The sequence below is a fragment of the Patella vulgata genome, chromosome 2 (assembly GCF_932274485.2).
Source record: "Patella vulgata chromosome 2, xgPatVulg1.2, whole genome shotgun sequence".
Taxonomy (NCBI): domain Eukaryota; kingdom Metazoa; phylum Mollusca; class Gastropoda; family Patellidae; genus Patella; species Patella vulgata.
Window position 1 is genome coordinate 88957304 of NC_065880.2, and position 19189 is coordinate 88976492.

A 19189-nucleotide genomic window follows, 5' to 3' on the forward strand; every position below is an offset into this window, starting at 1 on the left:
TACTCGTTTCTATTGAGTTGTTTAGCAGAAGTAACCCATGACAACAATATGTTGAGACGACTACGTAACAGAATAGGACGATTCAATGTTATTAAAATGACACAATGACAATTTTAATTTTATTACCAACCCTTTCACAATATTTGAATGAAATATCTCACACAGGGTGTTAATCTGTTTTCAGTTTCTATTCCAATTCAATAAAACATTTAAAACATTTAATACATGTCTTGGCTTGATTCATTATTTACAATTTAATACGTTAATCGTGTATTTGCACGACTCTGACTTTGAATGTTACAGTCATTGTGGCATTGAATTCCAGGGTGGAAACATCAGTTTAATTGTTTTAGTGACCAGAAAACAAATTTTGATATGCGTCGGCTTACCCAAAATGAAAGGTAACGTGCCCTTGGCAAGCTACAGATCGGCACAACACAGGCGGTTGTGGCGCGGACGATGAATGTTTCTCAGTCTGTCATAAGCAGTCTATGGTCCAGATACCGTGATACACAATCTGTACAGGACAGACCATGCTCAGGTCGACCAAGGGCGACAACTCAAGCCCAGGATCGATTTATCCGTACCTTGGCCTTGAGAAATCGTGTCATCACAGCAAATCAGATCAGCGCTCGTCTTCAAACAGACACTGGTGTGAGAGTGAGTGGCCAGACGATTCGGAATCGACTGCATAGGGCTCACCTTCGCGCCCGACGTCCTCGCGTGATCCCTTGTTTGAGAGATCATCACATTCAGGCAAGACGTCGTTGGTGTAGGGATCGTCAACACTGGGATAATCGACGCTGGAGCAATGTGATGTTTTCAGATGAGTCAAGGTTCACTGTTGATTTTTTGGACAGACGTAGGAGGGTGTGGCGTCGTCGAAACGAGCGCTTCCAAGACGTTAACGTCATCAGACATGATCGATTTGGGGGTGGTTCTGTTATGGTGTGGGGAGGCATCACTGTTGCTGGAAGAACGGCTTTACATGTTGTTGCAGGGCGTGTTACAGGCCAGTACTACCGGGACAACATCTTGGCAGTCCATGTTGTGCCGTTCGCACGACGTCATGGCCGCCGTTTCATCTTCCAGGATGACAACGCAAGATGTCACAGGGCCAGGATCGTTACAGGTTACCTCCAACAACAGAACATCACCACATTACCTTGGCCAGCACTGAGTCCCGACCTCTCCCCCATCGAGCATGTCTGGGACATGTTTGGACAGAGGTTACGTCAACGTCAACAACGTCCTGCCAATGTCCAAGAACTTGCTGTTGCGTTGCAACAGGAATGGGACAATCTGGACCAAAATGACCTTAGACGTCTCATTAGGAGTATGCCACGTCGGATCAATGCTTGTTTGGCAAACAGAGGAGGATTTACCCGTTACTGACTTGGTTGTGATGCTGTGGTAACTTTGCTGTTTGACCCCAGGTATCATTTTACCCTTATAATGGTCAGTCTGTGCCTTACTTAGTCTAACGATCATTTGGAATAAATCGATGAATGTGAACTTCATTTCATTTTGTCATTTATTTCTTCGTCAGTTTCATTAGGTGACTTTAATAACACTTAAAAATCAAATATCCCCTACTTTTTTTGAATAGTATATATTATAAACAGATATGCTATGACCAGCGTTGTCATTATCTTTATTATTCGACTGGAAAACTCCTGTCATTCACTCTGTCGTTCGACTGATCCATCATTCACGTTGTCATTTCCGAGTCTGAAATTTGGGGTATAGGGGTAGCTCATACCGGGGAGTAACATAGGCCAGGTGGCGTTAGTCTACCACTTCCGGTTTCGGAGTTATGACCCCCGAGCGAAGCCGGGCATTCTTCTAGTATATAAATAAATATATAAATAAATCATCTTCATGTTCATCATCATGGTCATCATCATCGTCATCATCACTATTTAACACCAATCATCGTCGCCTGACAATTACCTTATCTATTCAAAGCGCTTGTTTAGTTTTAAATACTTGTGAACTTTAATAAAACTCACTTTGTTGAACGGGTTACTTTCGTTGGTATCGCCATATAGGAACGCTTTTGTATTTATGGATTTAAATGGGAGGGTATTTAATGTTGAGATACGCTGAGACGAATAATTTGGGCAGTGCAGAAAATAATGGTCGCTGTCTTCTTGAGTATGACCACAACTGCATGTCGAGTTATGTGAAATATGCATTAAAAATCTATGGAAGTTTAGAGCACTTTTACAATTACGAAGTCTGGAATGTATAATCTGAAATTTACGTTCTCCATAGTAACATCTTACTGACATCAATAAATACAAAAATATAAAATGGCTGATTTGTCAGATAAAAGTCATTTCACTCTTTGATATGATTTATAATATGTAATTTAAAGGATTTTCAGTGTCACTAAACTTAAAATTAATCTAAATATAACGGGGTTCCAAAATCCAAGATGGCGGAAATTCAAAATGGCGGCCAGAATTTCCCTAAAATGGTTGATTTTTCGGATAATTGTCATTTTTAAGTTTGATATGGCGAGTGATATGCGATTTAAAGGGTTTTCTGTGTCAATCAACAACCTCAAAAGAAGCGTTTCCAAAATCCAAAATGGCGACCAGAATTTCCTAAAATGAACGATTTTTCAGATAATCGTCATTTTTTCGGTTTTGTATGGCTTGTAATAATGTCCTTTATTAGGTTTTCAAAGTCCACGAATTTGAAAATAACCTCAAAAATGAATTTTGAAAATGAATATTACCTCAAAAATGAATTTTGAAAATGAATATTACATCAAAAATGAATTTTGAAGATGGTAGATGATTGATTAAAAATACAACAGGACAATCGTGAATTTTCCTATGGGATTGGCTCGTAATAGCAAAGAGTAGTAGTTATTTTGATGGTAACTGGAACTGTTATACTGGATCTCACATAAACAAGATTTAATATTATTCCAGCAAAACAGTGAGGTATATATATCCAGTTGTTAAGAATTTATCTATTGTTTATTCAGAAATGGTTCGAAATAGTGGTTCAGTGAGTAAGACTCGCTAAGAACGAGATCTGGGGTTCGATCCCTATGTTTGCTGAAAAAGTACCTTAGGATTTTCCAGTGTGGTTTCTCCTTGTCAGGATGCAGCACCGGGGGCTTCTCGAGAAACCAGGTTTATATGTACACGTTGACGTGCGCATACAAGAACCCTAGACAGTTGGAATTCGAAATAAGAGTACACCATAGTACCACTGTCTGGGCCAATTTTCCTCATAGCACACTGCTTGACGAATATCAATATTTATTAACTTTTGTTCAGAAGACTTATGTCCGGAAACCGTTTGTGGTATCATCTAGACAGATGAATTCATATTTGTCAGTCATGTATTTCATAAAGTGAAAAGTGTAAAATGAATCATCGAAGTCTCTGTGTCCGCAACTTGTGTGGTATGGTATCCACAGATCATATTCGTCTGTAATGTAATGCACACCAAGTTCTAAGTTAAAAATAATCATCACGAAAATAATTGGAAATGCATTTACGACTAGGTATCCCAAAAGTCATCCCCCACGATTTCCTCTTTTCTTATGTGTTGTTCTTACATGTAGAACTTGTTGTGAAATACGTAACTGACGAAAATGACCTGTGGATACAACATCTAGACTATACCACAAAAGTTACTGGACACGGAGTCTTCGATGCAAAAACGGACCACATTACCATTTCTGAACGAATAGGAGAACTTAAATTCTTAACGACTGGATATACCACAAATGATTCTCACTCCGGTAAAATGGTGCAAAGACAAAGGAGATGAAATTAAAAATGCGTCAGTTGGCCCCGTTGTATTGTTATGGGGGTTTTATGCATAAAAACAATTAAGCTACATTTATTGTGTCTTAAGGTTAAATTCTTTGAAATTCTAATTAGCTGACTGGTAAGTTCTGCACATGGTTTATTTATTGACAGGTAGATTCCTGGGTCAGGTCAAATTAAGTTGCCCTTAAAAAAGTATTACAATTTGCTATTATAAACCAATCCAAGAGAAAGATTGATGATTGTCCCTTTTTTTTCTGAAACAATCATCTTCAATTATCAAATTCAGAGAGAAAGAGAGAGAAATGGGGTTTAACGTCCACTCGGCACAAACTAGGTCATTTCGGGACTAACATATGGTTTAATTTTATTTACATAATTGGCTTGTGCGTAGGGGTCTTTAGCAGTGGGAGGAAACCAGAGGACCCGGAGAAAACCCACGAGGTTGGACTAGCGACCCTACTCCTTGCCACGTACAACCGGGGATTCAAAATCACGCCAGTCGACTCAATGACAGACTTTATGATACAGCACGCGCATGCTAACCATTCAGCCATCCAACCCCCCTATCAAATTCAGTGACTCTGAAAACTTAATAGAGGACATATTACAAGCCATATCAAAATAGAAAATTGACGATTATCTTAAAAATTGATCAATTTAGAGAAAATCTGGCCGCCATTTTTTTAATTTCCGCCATCTTGGATTTTGGAAACTCTATTTTAGATTGATTTTAAGTTCAATGACATTGAAAACCCTTTAAATTACATGTTACAAACCATATCAAAGAGTGAAATGACTTTTATCTGACAAATCGGCCATTTTAGATAAATTTTGGTTGACATTTTGAATTTCCGCCATCTTGGATTTTGAAAACTCTTTTTTTCTTTAGATTAAGGTAGATTCCTGGGTCAGATCAAATTCAGTTGCCCTAAAAAAACTATTACAATTTGCTATTATAAACCAATCCAATAGAAAGATTAGTGATTGTCCCTTTTTTTCTGAAACAATCATCTACAATTATCAAATTCAGTGACTCTGAAAACTTAATAGAGGACATATTACAAGCCATATCAAACAGAAAATTGACAATTATCTTAAAAATTGACCAATTTAGAGAAAATCTGGCCGCCATTTTTTAATTTCCGCCATCTTGGATTTTGGAAACTCTATTTTAGATTGATTTTAAGTTCAATGACATTCAAAACCCTTTAAATTACGTATTACAAACCATATCAAAGAGTGAAATGACTTTTATCTGACAAATCGGCCATTTTAGATAAATTTTGGTCGACATTTTGAATTTCCGCCATCTTGGATTTTGAAAACTCTTTTTTTCTTTAGATTAAGGTAGATTCCTGGGTCAGATCAAATTCAGTTGCCCTAAAAAAACTATTACAATTTGCTATTATAAACCAATCCAATAGAAAGATTAGTGATTGTCCCTTTTTTTCTGAAACAATCATCTACAATTATCAAATTCAGTGACTCTGAAAACTTAATAGAGGACATATTACAAGCCATATCAAACAGAAAATTGACAATTATCTTAAAAATTGACCAATTTAGAGAAAATCTGGCCGCCATTTTTTAATTTCCGCCATCTTGGATTTTGGAAACTCTATTTTAGATTGATTTTAAGTTCAATGACATTCAAAACCCTTTAAATTACGTATTACAAACCATATCAAAGAGTGAAATGACTTTTATCTGACAAATCGGCCATTTTAGATAAATTTTGGTCGACATTTTGAATTTCCGCCATCTTGGATTTTGAAAACTCTTTTTTTCTTTAGATTAAGGTAGATTCCTGGGTCAGATCAAATTCAGTTGCCCTAAAAAAACTATTACAATTTGCTATTATAAACCAATCCAATAGAAAGATTAGTGATTGTCCCTTTTTTTCTGAAACAATCATCTACAATTATCAAATTCAGTGACTCTGAAAACTTAATAGAGGACATATTACAAGCCATATCAAACAGAAAATTGACAATTATCTTAAAAATTGACCAATTTAGAGAAAATCTGGCCGCCATTTTTTAATTTCCGCCATCTTGGATTTTGGAAACTCTATTTTAGATTGATTTTAAGTTCAATGACATTCAAAACCCTTTAAATTACGTATTACAAACCATATCAAAGAGTGAAATGACTTTTATCTGACAAATCGGCCATTTTAGATAAATTTTGGTCGACATTTTGAATTTCCGCCATCTTTTTTTCTTTAGATTAATTTTAAGTTCAGTGACAGTGAAAACCCTTTAGATTACATATTACAAACCAAATCAAACTGTGAAATGACTTTAATCTGACAAATCGGCCATTTTAGGTAAATTTTAGCCGCCATTTTGAATTTCCGCCATCTTGGATTTGGGGAAACTAGTTTTAGAGATTATTTTTCAGTTCAATTACAACAAAAGCCTTATATATGATATATTACAAGCCATACCTTGCATGAAAATCACCCATCCTATCTGGAAATTCATTTTACGTCAACTTTTGGCGGCCATTTTGGAAATCAGACAAACCCCAACCGAAAATGACGTCATAGATAAAAAAAAATTCTAAAAATCGTGTTCAGCTAGCAATTTCGCCTCTGGAAATTGCTGGCCTGAAATGATTTGTAAAAAAAATGTCTTATTGTGACACCCCTAATTTTAGCAAGCCTTGATGTCCCTGATTCGATCCGGTTATTTATCGAGAAAGTTCATCAGGAATTTCCAATGTGTATTCCCTTGTCAGTGGTGCAGGATGGAGTGAGTAAGATGACAGCTCGATAATACTAGGTTCCCACTCTCGTGCGATGTGTTATAATAGGATTGTCCCTATTGAATCCACGATTTGGTACGTACAGATACATTCAGATACGTTTCGATACGATCCACACAATTGTTACGACTGATCACAATATACGATAAGACGTGATAGGATTACCACGATTAAAACCACGATTTCAATCGTAGCGCAAATCGTGATAATGGGAACCTAGCATTACCTGAAAAGCCTGGGTAGGATCCTGGTGCTGGGAAAGATGTTCAGGATTTTCTGGCATGGTTTCCACTTGTCAGTTGTGCAGAACTGATGACCTGGCAAGGAACAATGTCTAGTTGTCGGATGGGACAAAAAATAAAAAGGTCCTGGATACATCTTGGCATACGAGTAAAAAAAAACCCATGACAGTTGAAATTCAATTGTTGTCAATTTCATTCTTTCAGATCAGCTTACTACAAGATTAGTAATTTTGAAAGGTTTTTGTTTATCCTGACGTTTGTCAGATCAATGGTTTTATTATTTTCCCCTGCCTAGAATATGCTTTTGTTAAAGACGCATTATGTAAGATTTAAATAAAAGGCTGACTGTTCCTGCTATAATAATTCAAAAATAGATAATGTAAAATGAATATATTGAATCCAGGGACAATCAAATACAACTTAAACTTAACACCTTTGATTAGGGGGGCATTTACAACTAAACCAAGACAGCGGAAACTCTTACAGGCTTAAAGGGGGGGGGGGGGCTATTATTTATAAAGATCAATGCATTAACACTATTAAAATGAAATGAAATGGGGTTTAACGTCCTACTGTACTATTCTGCTCCTACTGGGCTAATGTACACATGACCTCGGTGATAAGATATCACCAATTATTTCCCATCTGCTGTACATGTATGTTTCTTATCAATCAAGTGTCAAAGTCCCTTCAGTTTAAGGTAGTCAATGACAACCCATGACGATACAGAATGTCAGAACAGGCAAATAAACTCACAGATAAAACCATTTAACTGATCAGTGTTTTATATCGTGATAATTTTTTTTATCATGCCGTCTGGCACATGTGTTTATATTGTTTATTTTTGGACCAGAACAGGGACCCAACCGCTACTCTTCTTTTTGTTGCTGCTCTTGTTTTTCTTGTTTTTCAGGGGGTTGGATGGCTGAATGGTTAGCGTGCATGCGCTGTATCATAAAGTCTGTCATTGAGTCGACTGGCGTGGTTTCGAATCCCCGGTTGTACGTGACAAGGAGTAGCGTCGCCTGTCCAACCTCGTGGGTTTTCTCCGGTTTCCTCCCACTGCTAAAGACCCCTACGCGCAAGCGAATTATTGAAATAAAATTAAACCATATGTTAGTCCCGAAATGACCTAGTTTGTGTCGAGTGGACGTTAAACCCCATTTCTCTCTCTCTCTCTCTCTTGTTTTTCAGCTTATTAAGGGCAACGATTCTCAACAAATTTAAGGATGAGCGACAAGAAATTTGCTATGCTTATTCCATGGACAAATCAGCATTGATTAGCATTCTTATAGATGGTAGTGATGACGATGCAATTCCATATGGTCGCAATGGCATCACAATTCCATATGGTGGCAATGACGTCACAATTCTAATATGGCAGCAATGACATCACAATTCCAAGATAGTGGCAATGACATTGTGCTCGGTTTCTGACCCACAGTACACTCATACTGGTTACAGAAGATTGATTTCATTTTTATAGGAATTTTATGTTTTTGTGTACATATGTGGCCAGGGATGTACTGTAGTTTTTGAAAATTTGTGTTGGGTTTTCCTCGTGTCATAGCACTTTGCATGACGTACATGTATGCCCATATTCATTAGCAGATTGGGTGGGTGTTGGTGGTCTAGTGGTTTAACGCGTGCACGTTGAATCATAAGATTGAGTCAAGTGGAGTGGTTTAGATTCCCTGCTTGTACGTGACAAGGAGTAGGATCGCCTGTCCAACCTTGTGGGGTTTTTCCGGGTTCTCAGGTTTCCCCCCACTGCTGCTAAAGACTCCTGCATGCAAGGAAATTATTGAAATAAAATTGAACCATATGTTTGTCCCAAAATGACCTAGTTTGTGTGGAATGGAAGTTAAACCCTCTCTCTCTCTCTCTCTCTCTCTCTCTCTCTGTTTCTGTCTCTCTCTCTCTCATTAGACCTGTTGATTCATTTATCATTTCTAAAGACAAGTTAATTGTTTATAATAATATTTTATTTGTAGACTTGAGCTGAGGCCACGTCCAACAGCAGTCGGGCCAGAACCAAATCGACCAAAAAAGATGGCTGCATCTAAAGGAAGACAGTTCTTGTTACTCTTATGGAAAAACTACTTAATACAAAAACGAAAAAAACTTTTAACATTTATCGAGATTGCCGTACCAGCTTTTTTTGCGATTCTATTAATCGTCATTCGACAGATTGTCCTGGCGACAGACTATCCCGACGTGACGACTTGGAATCATTGTGAAATTGATCAAATGCCATTTGGAATGTTACCTCGAAAACTAGCATTTTGTCCGGATAATGAAATCACAAACAGAATATTACAAAGTGCAAAAGAAAAACTTGATTTACAAGAAGGTAATTTGATTCTTTGTTTCTGATTTTTTTTTTGTGAATGAACAGAATTTCAGCAACTCAGTGAGTATGACACTGATTCAATAATCAGTCGGTTCTGGATTTGATTCACATGTTGGCCGCAAAAGGAGAGCTAAAGTTAAGCAGAGCTAAGCAATTTCATTGGTCGAGGCTTTGGGTCAAGTTAACTTTGATTCTATCTGATAGAGAGTGATGAAACTTAGTGTATAGTTGATAATCAGTTTGATTGCTTGATACTTTTGAATAAAATAAATGTGTTATTAATTAATATGTGTCATCTATTTATGTTGAGATTTCGGCAGGGGTCAGCAGCCTCACTGTTGGCTTTTTGTTTCAGTTATAGGTTTTGGCAGCGAAGAAGAAATGGTGGAATTCCTTATTTTTAGCAACGGCACCGTAGACAACCATAATTTATACATTGGTGGAATTGTGTTTGAAGATTCTTTTAAAGATGGCGGAAAGAATTTCACTGATAGTATAACTATGAAGATTCGACTCAGTGCCACGTCAAGAACATCTACAAAGAAACGAAACCCGTTTTCCGGCCAATCGAGTTGGAAGACAAGGTTAAATTTTCCCGTGTTTCAGAGAGTCGGGCCACGAGAGAAGAATGATTCTTGTGGAGGAGATCCAGGTAATTTTGAGACTGATATTTTTTTTATTTACTTTGGATTTGAATGTCATGGATGTTGAAGTTAATGTGACCTCACTGTAAATTTTTTGTACCATTGGTTCATGTGACATCTATCCATCAGTCATAGACCAGCTAGCTGTAATAGAGAGAGACGGAGAGACTGACAGACAGACGGAGACAGAGAGAGAGAGAGAGGTCCACTTGAAACAAACTAGGTCATTTTGGGACTAACATGGTTCAATTTTACTTCAATAATTCACCTGCGTGTAGGGGTCTTTAGCAGTGGGGGGTTGGATGGCCGAATGGTTAGCACGTGCGTGCCGTATCATAAGACCTGTCATTGAGTCAACTGGCGTGGTTTCGAATCCCCGGTTGTATGTGACATGGAGTAGGGTCACCTGTCCAACCTCGTGGGTTTTCTCCGGGTCCTCCGGTTTCCTCCCACTGCTAAAGACCCCTACGCGCAAGCGAATTATTGAAATGAAATTAAACCATATGTTAGTCCCGAAATGACCTAGATTGTGTCGAGTGGACGTTAAACCCCATTTCTATCTCTCTCTCTTTAGCAGTGGGAGGACCAGGACCTACTCCTTGTCACATACAACCAGGGAATCAAAACCACGTCAGTTGACTCAATGACAGAACTTATGATACAACCTGCACACGCTAACCATACGGCCATCCAACTCCCCAGCTAGCTATAAACTTAAAGATACATTATGGGAGATAAGATAACGAGATGGCAGTTCTCACTATAATAGTTAACAACTAGATAGTGTAAAGGTAATTTGCTGAAAATTTCAGTAAAATTGATCAACTATGAGCCGAGAACGAAACGGGTGAAATTTTCGCATAGTCTCGGTCATCATTACTAAAATCATTAATATAAACAGCATAGTCTCGATTATCCACTGTTTTTAAATAATTTTTAATGGTCGTTAAGCGGCATATAGGAATCTAATCCAGCCAACATCGAAGGCTAGCCTTGACATAGAGAGTTCATTATGGTCTGGATAAGTTAATTAATGTCTAATTAATAATTTAGATAACATTTCAGGCCTAAAGAAAGACTTATAATAAGCAGATTTTGCTATTGCATAATGCATGTTTAATTAGACATTAATTAACTTATCCAGATCATAATGCATGTTTAACCACACGAAGATATAGATCTATTAGATATTTGTGGGGTTTAATGGTCGAATGGTTTAACATGTGCGTTTTGGATCATAAGATCTGTCATTGAATCTTTTTAACTCACATTTTCATTTTGAAGCGAGAGCCTCAACCAGAATGTGTTCACTGTCATGTTCCTTTGACAGTAAATTTCAGTAAAATTGATCAACTATGAGCCGAGAACGAAGCGGGTGAAATTTTCGCATAGTCTCGGTCATCATTACTAAAATCATTAATATAAACAGCATAGTCTCGATTATCCACTGTTTTTATTTAATTATCAATGGTCGTTAAGCGGCATATAGGAATCTAATCCAGCCAACATCGAAGGCTAGCCTTGACATAGAGAGTTCATTATGGTCTGGATAAGTTAATTAATGTCTAATTAATAATTTAGATAACATTTCAGGCCTAAAGAAAGACTTATAATAAGCAGATTTTGCTATTGCATAATGCATGTTTAATTAGACATTAATTAACTTATCCAGACCATAATGCATGTTTAACCACACGAAGATATAGATCTATTAGATATTTGTGGGGTTTAATGGTCGAATGGTTTAACATGTGCGTTTTGGATCATAAGATCTGTCATTGAATCTTTTTAACTCACATTTTCATTTTGAAGCGAGAGCCTCAACCAGAATGTGTTCACTGTCATGTTCCTTTGACAGTAAAACACATCTTGATTGAGTGCAAACATCTCAAGTATATTAGATCTAAATACTACCATTGCCAGTCATTACATCAGCTATTTGCTTAACCGGAGCTATATGATAAAGTGTTAACATTTTTAAAAGAGACAAACTTTTATTCTCAATTTTAATTGTATATATTTAATCATGTATATCATTTTAAATATTTATATATGTAAAAGATTTGTTATATTTATTTTTAATTTTATATTTTCTGTGATATTTGTTTTTATTTACATATATAAATTCAATTATGTGATATTGTTTTAATTTGTCTCGTTAGATTCACCATATGTTTGGCGCAATATAGCCTGGTTGGAGCTGACATGCCATTAAACAACATTTCATTTCATTTCATTTCTGTCATTGATTCAAGTTGGCGTGGTTACAATTCTCAGCTTGTACGTGACAAGCCAATCTGATTAAAATACAGATCTATATTTCGTTTTGTTTTTTTTATACTTTCGATGGCCTACACTACATGAAGATCTGACAGGTTTTAGTGGAAGCTCACGTCAGAGGTCATACGTGAGACTTTTGACCCTGTAACATCAGACATTTGATTAACCAATCAGCATCGATGTTTCTAGCAGGTTACCCACAGTTCCGTGCACTACACGCCAAAAACTCACCGTTACAGACCGTTTCATTGGCTAATCCCTCACATTAACTAGAGCGCCTGTTATATAACAACTCTTCCAGATCCTGTAGTGAAGACAAGTAAAATGAAATTTTGAACTATAAAACAAAACGAAATAGGATCTGTGTTTTAACCAGATTGGTGACAAGGAATAGGGTTGCCTATCAGCCTCTTGTTTCCACTCACAGCTGGGATCACGTGGCTAAGTGGGTAAGACGCTGGCTCGCTAGCATGGAGGTCGGGTGTTCGATCCCTGCATTGGCCGAGAAAGTTCATCCCGATTTCCCGGCATGGTTTCCCCTTGTCAGTGATGCAGGACGGAGGGCCTGACAAGGACAGCTGTCTAGTCCTTCGGATGAGACGAAAAACCGAGGTCCCGTGTATACATTGGAATGCACGTAAAAGACCCCTTGGCAGTTGGAATTCGATATAAGAGTAGGTGATAGCGTCGCTGCCCGGGCAAAATTTCCCTCATAGCACACTGTATGGCGTATGCCGGTCTTCATTAGCCCAGTATAGAAGCAGAACAGTAGGACGTTAAACCCCATTTCATTTCATTTCCACTCACAGCTAAACCCCCTTACATGCGAGAAAATTATTGGAATAAAATGGAACCCTAGGTTAGTCCCGAAATGACCTTGTTCGTCCTATTATTTTCTTGAGTGTCTTTGTGTACAGACGTATTACTGGATTTTAATATTCACATGTACGTACATATGTAACTGTGTTTGTGAATAAAAAATTAAAAATGTCTATTTATGTCAGGATATATTTTAAATTTGTTGCAGGTTACTATCGAGAAGGGTTTTTATCAATCCAACAAGCTGTGAGTCGAGGGATCGTGGAGGTATTAGCCGTGAACGATAATCAGGAGGATTTGAACGATACTATTATTAGTTTAAAACGTCATCCGTATCCCCCGTATAATGATGATAACTTTGTTTTGGTTATTCAACAACAGTTCCCTCTAATATTGATGCTTAGTTTTATCATCGTGGCTCTCAGTATTGTTAAAGATGTCGTTTATGAAAAGGAAAGAAAACTCAAGGTAAGTACGTTTTTGGTGTCCACTGACTGCTTAGTTTTATCATCGTGGCTCTCAGTATTGTTAAAGATGTTGTTTATGAAAAGGAAAGAAAACTCAAGGTTAGTATGTTGTTGGTGTCCATGTGGCATACATTTTTATTGTACACTAGTTAGTCTCACTAGATTTTCATATATTATACACCGGAGCTTCTCTAATTACTTGGGGGGGGGGGGGATGGCCGAATGGTCAGCACATGCATGCTGTATCATGAGGCATGTCATTGAGTTAACTGGCGTGGTTTCGAATCCCCAGTTGTACGTGATAAGCCGTAGGGTCGTCTGTCCAACCTTGTGGGTTTTCTCCGTGTCCTCCGGTTTCCTCCCACTGCTAAAGACACCTACGTGCAAACTAATCATAGAAATAAAATTGAACCATTTGTTAGTCCCGAAATGACCTAGTTTGTGTCGAGTGGATGTTAAACCCTCTCTCACACTCACTCTCTCTCTCTCCCCCCCCCCCCCCCCCCCCCCGGATGAATGGTTAGCGTGTGCTCGTTGTATCATAAGATCTGTCATTGAGTCAACTGATAAGGTTCCGATTCGATACCCTGGTTGTACCTGACAAGGAGTAGGGTTGCCTGTCCAGCCTCATGGGTTTCCTCGGACTGCTAAAGACCCTCTCCCCCCTCTCTCTCTCTCTCTCTCTCTCTCTCATTATTAACATGAATGTTTTGTTTTTATTTCAGGAATCTATGAAGATGATGGGATTAAGTAGTTGGTTACATTGGACAGCGTGGTTTATAAAATATTTTATGTTCACTCTCATCACCGTTTCTCTAATGACGCTGTTCTTCAGTATTAAAGTTAATTTAGATATTGGTAAAGGTTCAGGAAGTGTTATCAGTAACTCCGATCCATCTATTATATTTATATTTTTATTGGTTTATTCCGTGTCCAGTATTGCGTTCTGTTTTGCTGTCAGCGTTTTCTTTTCGAAAGGTAAGTTTATCATCAGATTTGTATTAGACTTATATCTTCCATTCACCGCTGGGGGTTGGGTGGCCAAATGGTGAAACGCATCAGTGATTGATCATTAGGTCTGTCATTGATTCAAGTGGTGTAGTTTCATTTTCCCTGCTTGTACGTGACAAGGAGTAGGGTTGCCTGTCTCCAATCTTGTAGGTTTTCTCTGGGTCTCTCCTTTTGCTTCCCATGCTGAAGACCACTTTGCGCAAGTGAATTATTGAAATAAAAATGAACCATATAGGTTATTCCTGAAATGATCCAATTTGTGTCGAGTGGATGTTACACCCCATTTTCTCGCTATTCAGATGTCATCCCTCTCTGTGATTGTAGCAGCCTAATGAATATTCAGTGCTGATTAGTGTGATAATATGCATAACATATAGAAGAACAAGGATAAAGACCACTAATTGTGAGAGAGAGTGAGAAATGGAATGTAATGTCCACTCGACACAAACTAGGTCATATGGTTTAATTTTATTTCAATAATTCGCTTGTGCGTAGGGGTCTTTAGCAGTGGGAGGAAACCGGAGGACCCGGAGAAAACCCACGAGGTTGGACAAGCGACCCTACTACTTGTCACGCACAACTGGGGATTCAAAACCACCCCAGTTGACTCAATGACAGCCCTTATGAAAGCGCGCACGCGTTTCACCATTCGGCCATTCAACCCCCCACCACTAATTGTATTTTAAATTGTATAGTATTTGAAATGTTACTTTTCTGCACATTGGTTTAAATTTGACTTTTTATATTTTCAGCGAATTCTGGAGCTGCGGCTGGTGGCATTTTATTCTTTATCTCGTACATTCCATATTTTTTTTTACAATCACGGTATGAAATGATGAGTTGGGGTGAGAAGATAGCGGCCTGTTTAGATTTTAATACAGCTATGGCGTTCGGTGCACAAGTAATCGGAATGTTTGAAGGAACAGGTCTGTTAATGATTTATTTTTTCTACTGATAATCTCTCATGAACTCATTCCTATCGTGGTGAGTTTGGCACTAGTGCACTATCCAAGATGTCCTGAGTTAGATCCTGGGCCCTTATTCACGAAAACTTAAACTAAGATAAAATCGAAATTTTAAGAAATACTGCAATTCGATTGGCTGACCAGTAAAATCAGTTTGCATATATCCAATGAAGCTGCAGTATTTCTTAAAATTTCAATTTTATCTTAGTTTAAGTTTTCGTGAATAAGGGCCCAGGTGTTAGCTGAAACAGTTCATTATGATTTCCTCTCGTTAGTAGTGCCGGTTGAATGTGAAATACTGTAAGCTTGAATAAATAAAATGCTTTTATGCACAGTTACTTTAGAACAAATTACCTTATTTTATTCGGAAATCACATTCTATTATAACATTCAAATCACATTTGAAAACTCATTTATTCAAACACGTTTTTACTGATTTTACACATTTGACTGTTTTACGTGTAGTTAAATTTTTTATATCATTTTTACACTGTCTTTTCTTTGACTGTTTTAAGGGAAATGTTTTTTTGTTATTTTTTATAACTTTTCTTTTTATCATTAATTGTATTCAGCACATATTATTATTATTATTATTATTAAAATAATAATACTTTTCTGCACCAACAAGGCTTATGAAGACGAGCATACACCATGCCGTGTGCTTTGAGGGAACTTTTAGGCGCTTTTCCTTTCTAAGTCTTCCATCCTGCCACAATGATTTTCCAACATGGTTTCCCCTTGTCAGTGATGCAGGAAGGAAGGCCTGACAAGGACAGCTGTCTAGTCGCTCGGATGGGATGAAATACCGAGGCCCTGTATATACATTGGCATGCACGTAAAAAATCCCTTTGCAGTTGGAATTCGATATAAGAGTAGGCCATAGCACACTGTATGGCGTATGCCCGTCTTCTTTAGCCCAGTTCGGAGCAGAACAATAGGACGTTTAACCCCATTTCATCCCAGCTTAACGTTGTGCAGTGCCTTGAAATGCATTAAGGCGTTTGGATTCAACATGTACTTGTTTGTGTACCGGAAAAAGACCTGGCCCAGTTTCACAAAACATTTGCAGATTCAAAATTATCCGCCTTATTTTAACTATTTCTGCTGTCTGTTTTTACAGGAAGTGGTGTACAGTGGAGTAATATATACGAAGGTGTGTCTGTTGATGATGATTTTACGTTATTACATGTATTGATAATGTTGTTGATTGATTCCGTGATATACGGTTTTATTACATGGTATGTTGAATCCGTATTCCCTGGGGATTATGGTGTACCAGAACCATGGTATTTCCCTTTTAAGGTAAGTTCGCGATTTTAACTCGTAAATAAACTCTTCTTCGGTGGACGAAAAACCGTGGTCCTGTGTACACATTGGAGTGCACGTAAATGATCCCATGGCAGTTGGAATTCAATATAAGAGCACACTGTATGGCGTATGCCCATCTTCATTAGCCCAGTTTAGGAGCAGAACAGTAGGACGTTAAACCCCATTTCATTTCGTTTCATTTCATTTTAAATAAACTCTTCTTCGGTACCAATTCGTTTATGGTAAGTTCACCCATAAATAAACTCTGCTTCGGTACCCATTTACTTGTTTCTTTTTATGGTAAGGTCATTAGCTCATCTCCAACCAGGGGGCTTGGATGGCCGAATGGTTAGAATATGCACGTTGTATCATAAGGTCTGTCATTGAGTCAACTGGCATGGTTTCAATTCCCCGGGTGTATGTGACAAGGAGTAGGGTCGTCTATCCAACCTTGTGGGTTTCTCTGGGATACTTCGGTTTCATCCTACTACTAATTTATAAAGACCCCTACGCACAAGCGAATTATTAAAATAAAATTGAACCATGTTTTAGTCCTGAAATGACCTACTTTGTGTTGAGTAAACCCCATTTCTCTCTCTCGTCTCCAACCATCGTGTACTTGTTTCATTTTAGAATAAGTTAATTTGTTGTTCTTCAGCCCCCAGGTTGGTTGGTTAATCTGGACACAAGTACAAATTACATGATTTGGGGTGATTTTAAATGATTTTACAAATTTTGATTTGATATTGAATGAATTTGAAAGAAATTAGTGCTAAATACACAAAATAAAATGATATCCAGGCTACAGTGTAGCCTAATTGGGAACGCTGATATTTCAGGTGGTTTATGGCTTCTGTCATCTTCATATTTATTCAAGAATACGATATTTTATTACAGAAATCCTATTGGTGTGGATACAGTATTTCAGATGATAGTGTTGATGATAAATCATTGAATGTGGGACAAAATCCGGAATTCTTCGAGAAAGATCCCGTTGGTTTAAAACCAGGAATACAAATCAGAAATTTAAGAAAGGTAAAGTTTGTTAATTCAAAGATAAAGGTGATATATTTCTGAGTGAAAGCTATCAAAGTTGTTGTTCTATTTTACAACCAACCTCGTGAGTTTTCTCCGGGGCCTCCGGTTTCCTCCCACTGCTAAAGACACCTACGCGCAAGCAAATTATTGAAATAAAATTAAACCATATGTTTGTCCCGAAATGACCTAATTAGTGTCGAGTGGACATTAAACCATCTCTTGTCTCTCTCTCTTTCTCTCCATTTTACAACAGGCAGACCATCACCATTCCATTTTGAGTGAAGCCTGTATTACTACAGGCCCGGGAGCCGGGACTGTATAACGCAGTGGACACTGATGGCTGGCCCCTGGATCCATTCACTTGATTTCTTTAGATTATTACTATTTTATAGTAGAGGATCCACCTTGAAAATTCCCTTCTTTAAATAATAGATCACCATCCCCAACCTCGCGTCCCCCACCTCCTCCGCCTCATCTAGTCTGACCGATGTCATCATCCATCAATATGCATATTAATACCATTTCTCTTTAAGACTTTTGGAAAAGGAGGGAAAAAGAATGTTGCTGTAGCTGGAATGTCGTTGGATATGTATGAAGGTCAAATAACTGCCTTATTAGGTCATAATGGAGCTGGAAAAACAACGACCATGTCCATGTTGACGGGTAATTAACATATTACTGTAACAATATCATTGGTCACGCTAGCTTGGTTTCTACTTGTCAGTGGTGCAGAGCAGAACAGTAGGACATTAAACCCCATTTCATTTCATTTCTCAATTGTGCTAGATGGAGGACCTTGTAAGGGAACAACACCTTGTGGGTTGGATAGGGCAAAAAAATGAGGGGCGTTGTGCATGTAAAAGAAACCTTGACAGGAGTAATTGAATTAAGAATAGACAGAAACGCAGCTGCCTGGTCCAGATTCCCCTCATAGCAAACTTTATGGTATATAACTGTCTTCATAAGCCCAGTTGGTGCAGAAAGTAAACCCCATTTTATTTCATTTTAATCCTCTTAGTTTTTTTATTGAGTGTTTTATTGAATAATTTTGTTTAATGAATAATGTTGTTTTATTTAATAATGTTGTTTAATGAATAATGTTGGTTTATTGAATAATGTTTTAATGAATAATGTTTTATTGAATAATGTTGTTTTATTGAATAATGTTGTTTTATTGAATAAGGTTGTTTTATTGAATAAGGTTGTTGTTTTATTGAATAAGGGTGTTTTATTGAATAATGTTTTAATGAATAATGTTGTTTTATTGAATAAGGTTGTTTTATTGAATAATGTTTTATTGAATAATGATTTATTGAATAATGATTTATTGAATAATGTTTTATTGAATACTGTTTTAATGAATGTTGTTTTAATGAATAATGTTGTTTTATTGAATAATGTTTTAATGAATAATGTTGTTTTATTGAATAATATTTTATTAAATAATGTTGTTTTATTGAATGATATTTAATGGAATAATGTTGTTTCATTGT

The 19189-nt window shown here is 37.4% G+C and overlaps 1 protein-coding gene across 1 annotated transcript; it reads left to right on the forward strand.

Annotated features, from left to right (window-relative positions):
• The first annotated feature begins 308 nt into the window (after positions 1 to 308).
• On the forward strand, positions 309 to 14109 carry LOC126810040 (phospholipid-transporting ATPase ABCA3). The gene is made up of 5 exons (XM_056098410.1): positions 309 to 401; positions 8806 to 9164; positions 9520 to 9816; positions 13116 to 13419; positions 14100 to 14109. Exons 1-5 carry the CDS (start codon positions 376 to 378, stop codon positions 14107 to 14109), a joined length of 996 nt encoding a protein of 331 aa, XP_055954385.1. The 5' UTR covers positions 309 to 375.
• Positions 14110 to 19189: the final 5080 nt, after the last annotated feature.

Bases quoted from the DNA above. Each gene is read 5' to 3' on its own strand.
- LOC126810040 (XM_056098410.1), top strand. From the start codon at position 376: ATGCGTCGGCTTACCCAAAATGAAAG. The intron at 402-8,805 runs GTAACGTGCCCT...TTTTATTTGTAG, and splicing joins CGGCTTACCCAAAATGAAAG to ACTTGAGCTGAGGCCACGTC. The intron at 9,165-9,519 runs GTAATTTGATTC...TTTTTGTTTCAG, and splicing joins AAAACTTGATTTACAAGAAG to TTATAGGTTTTGGCAGCGAA.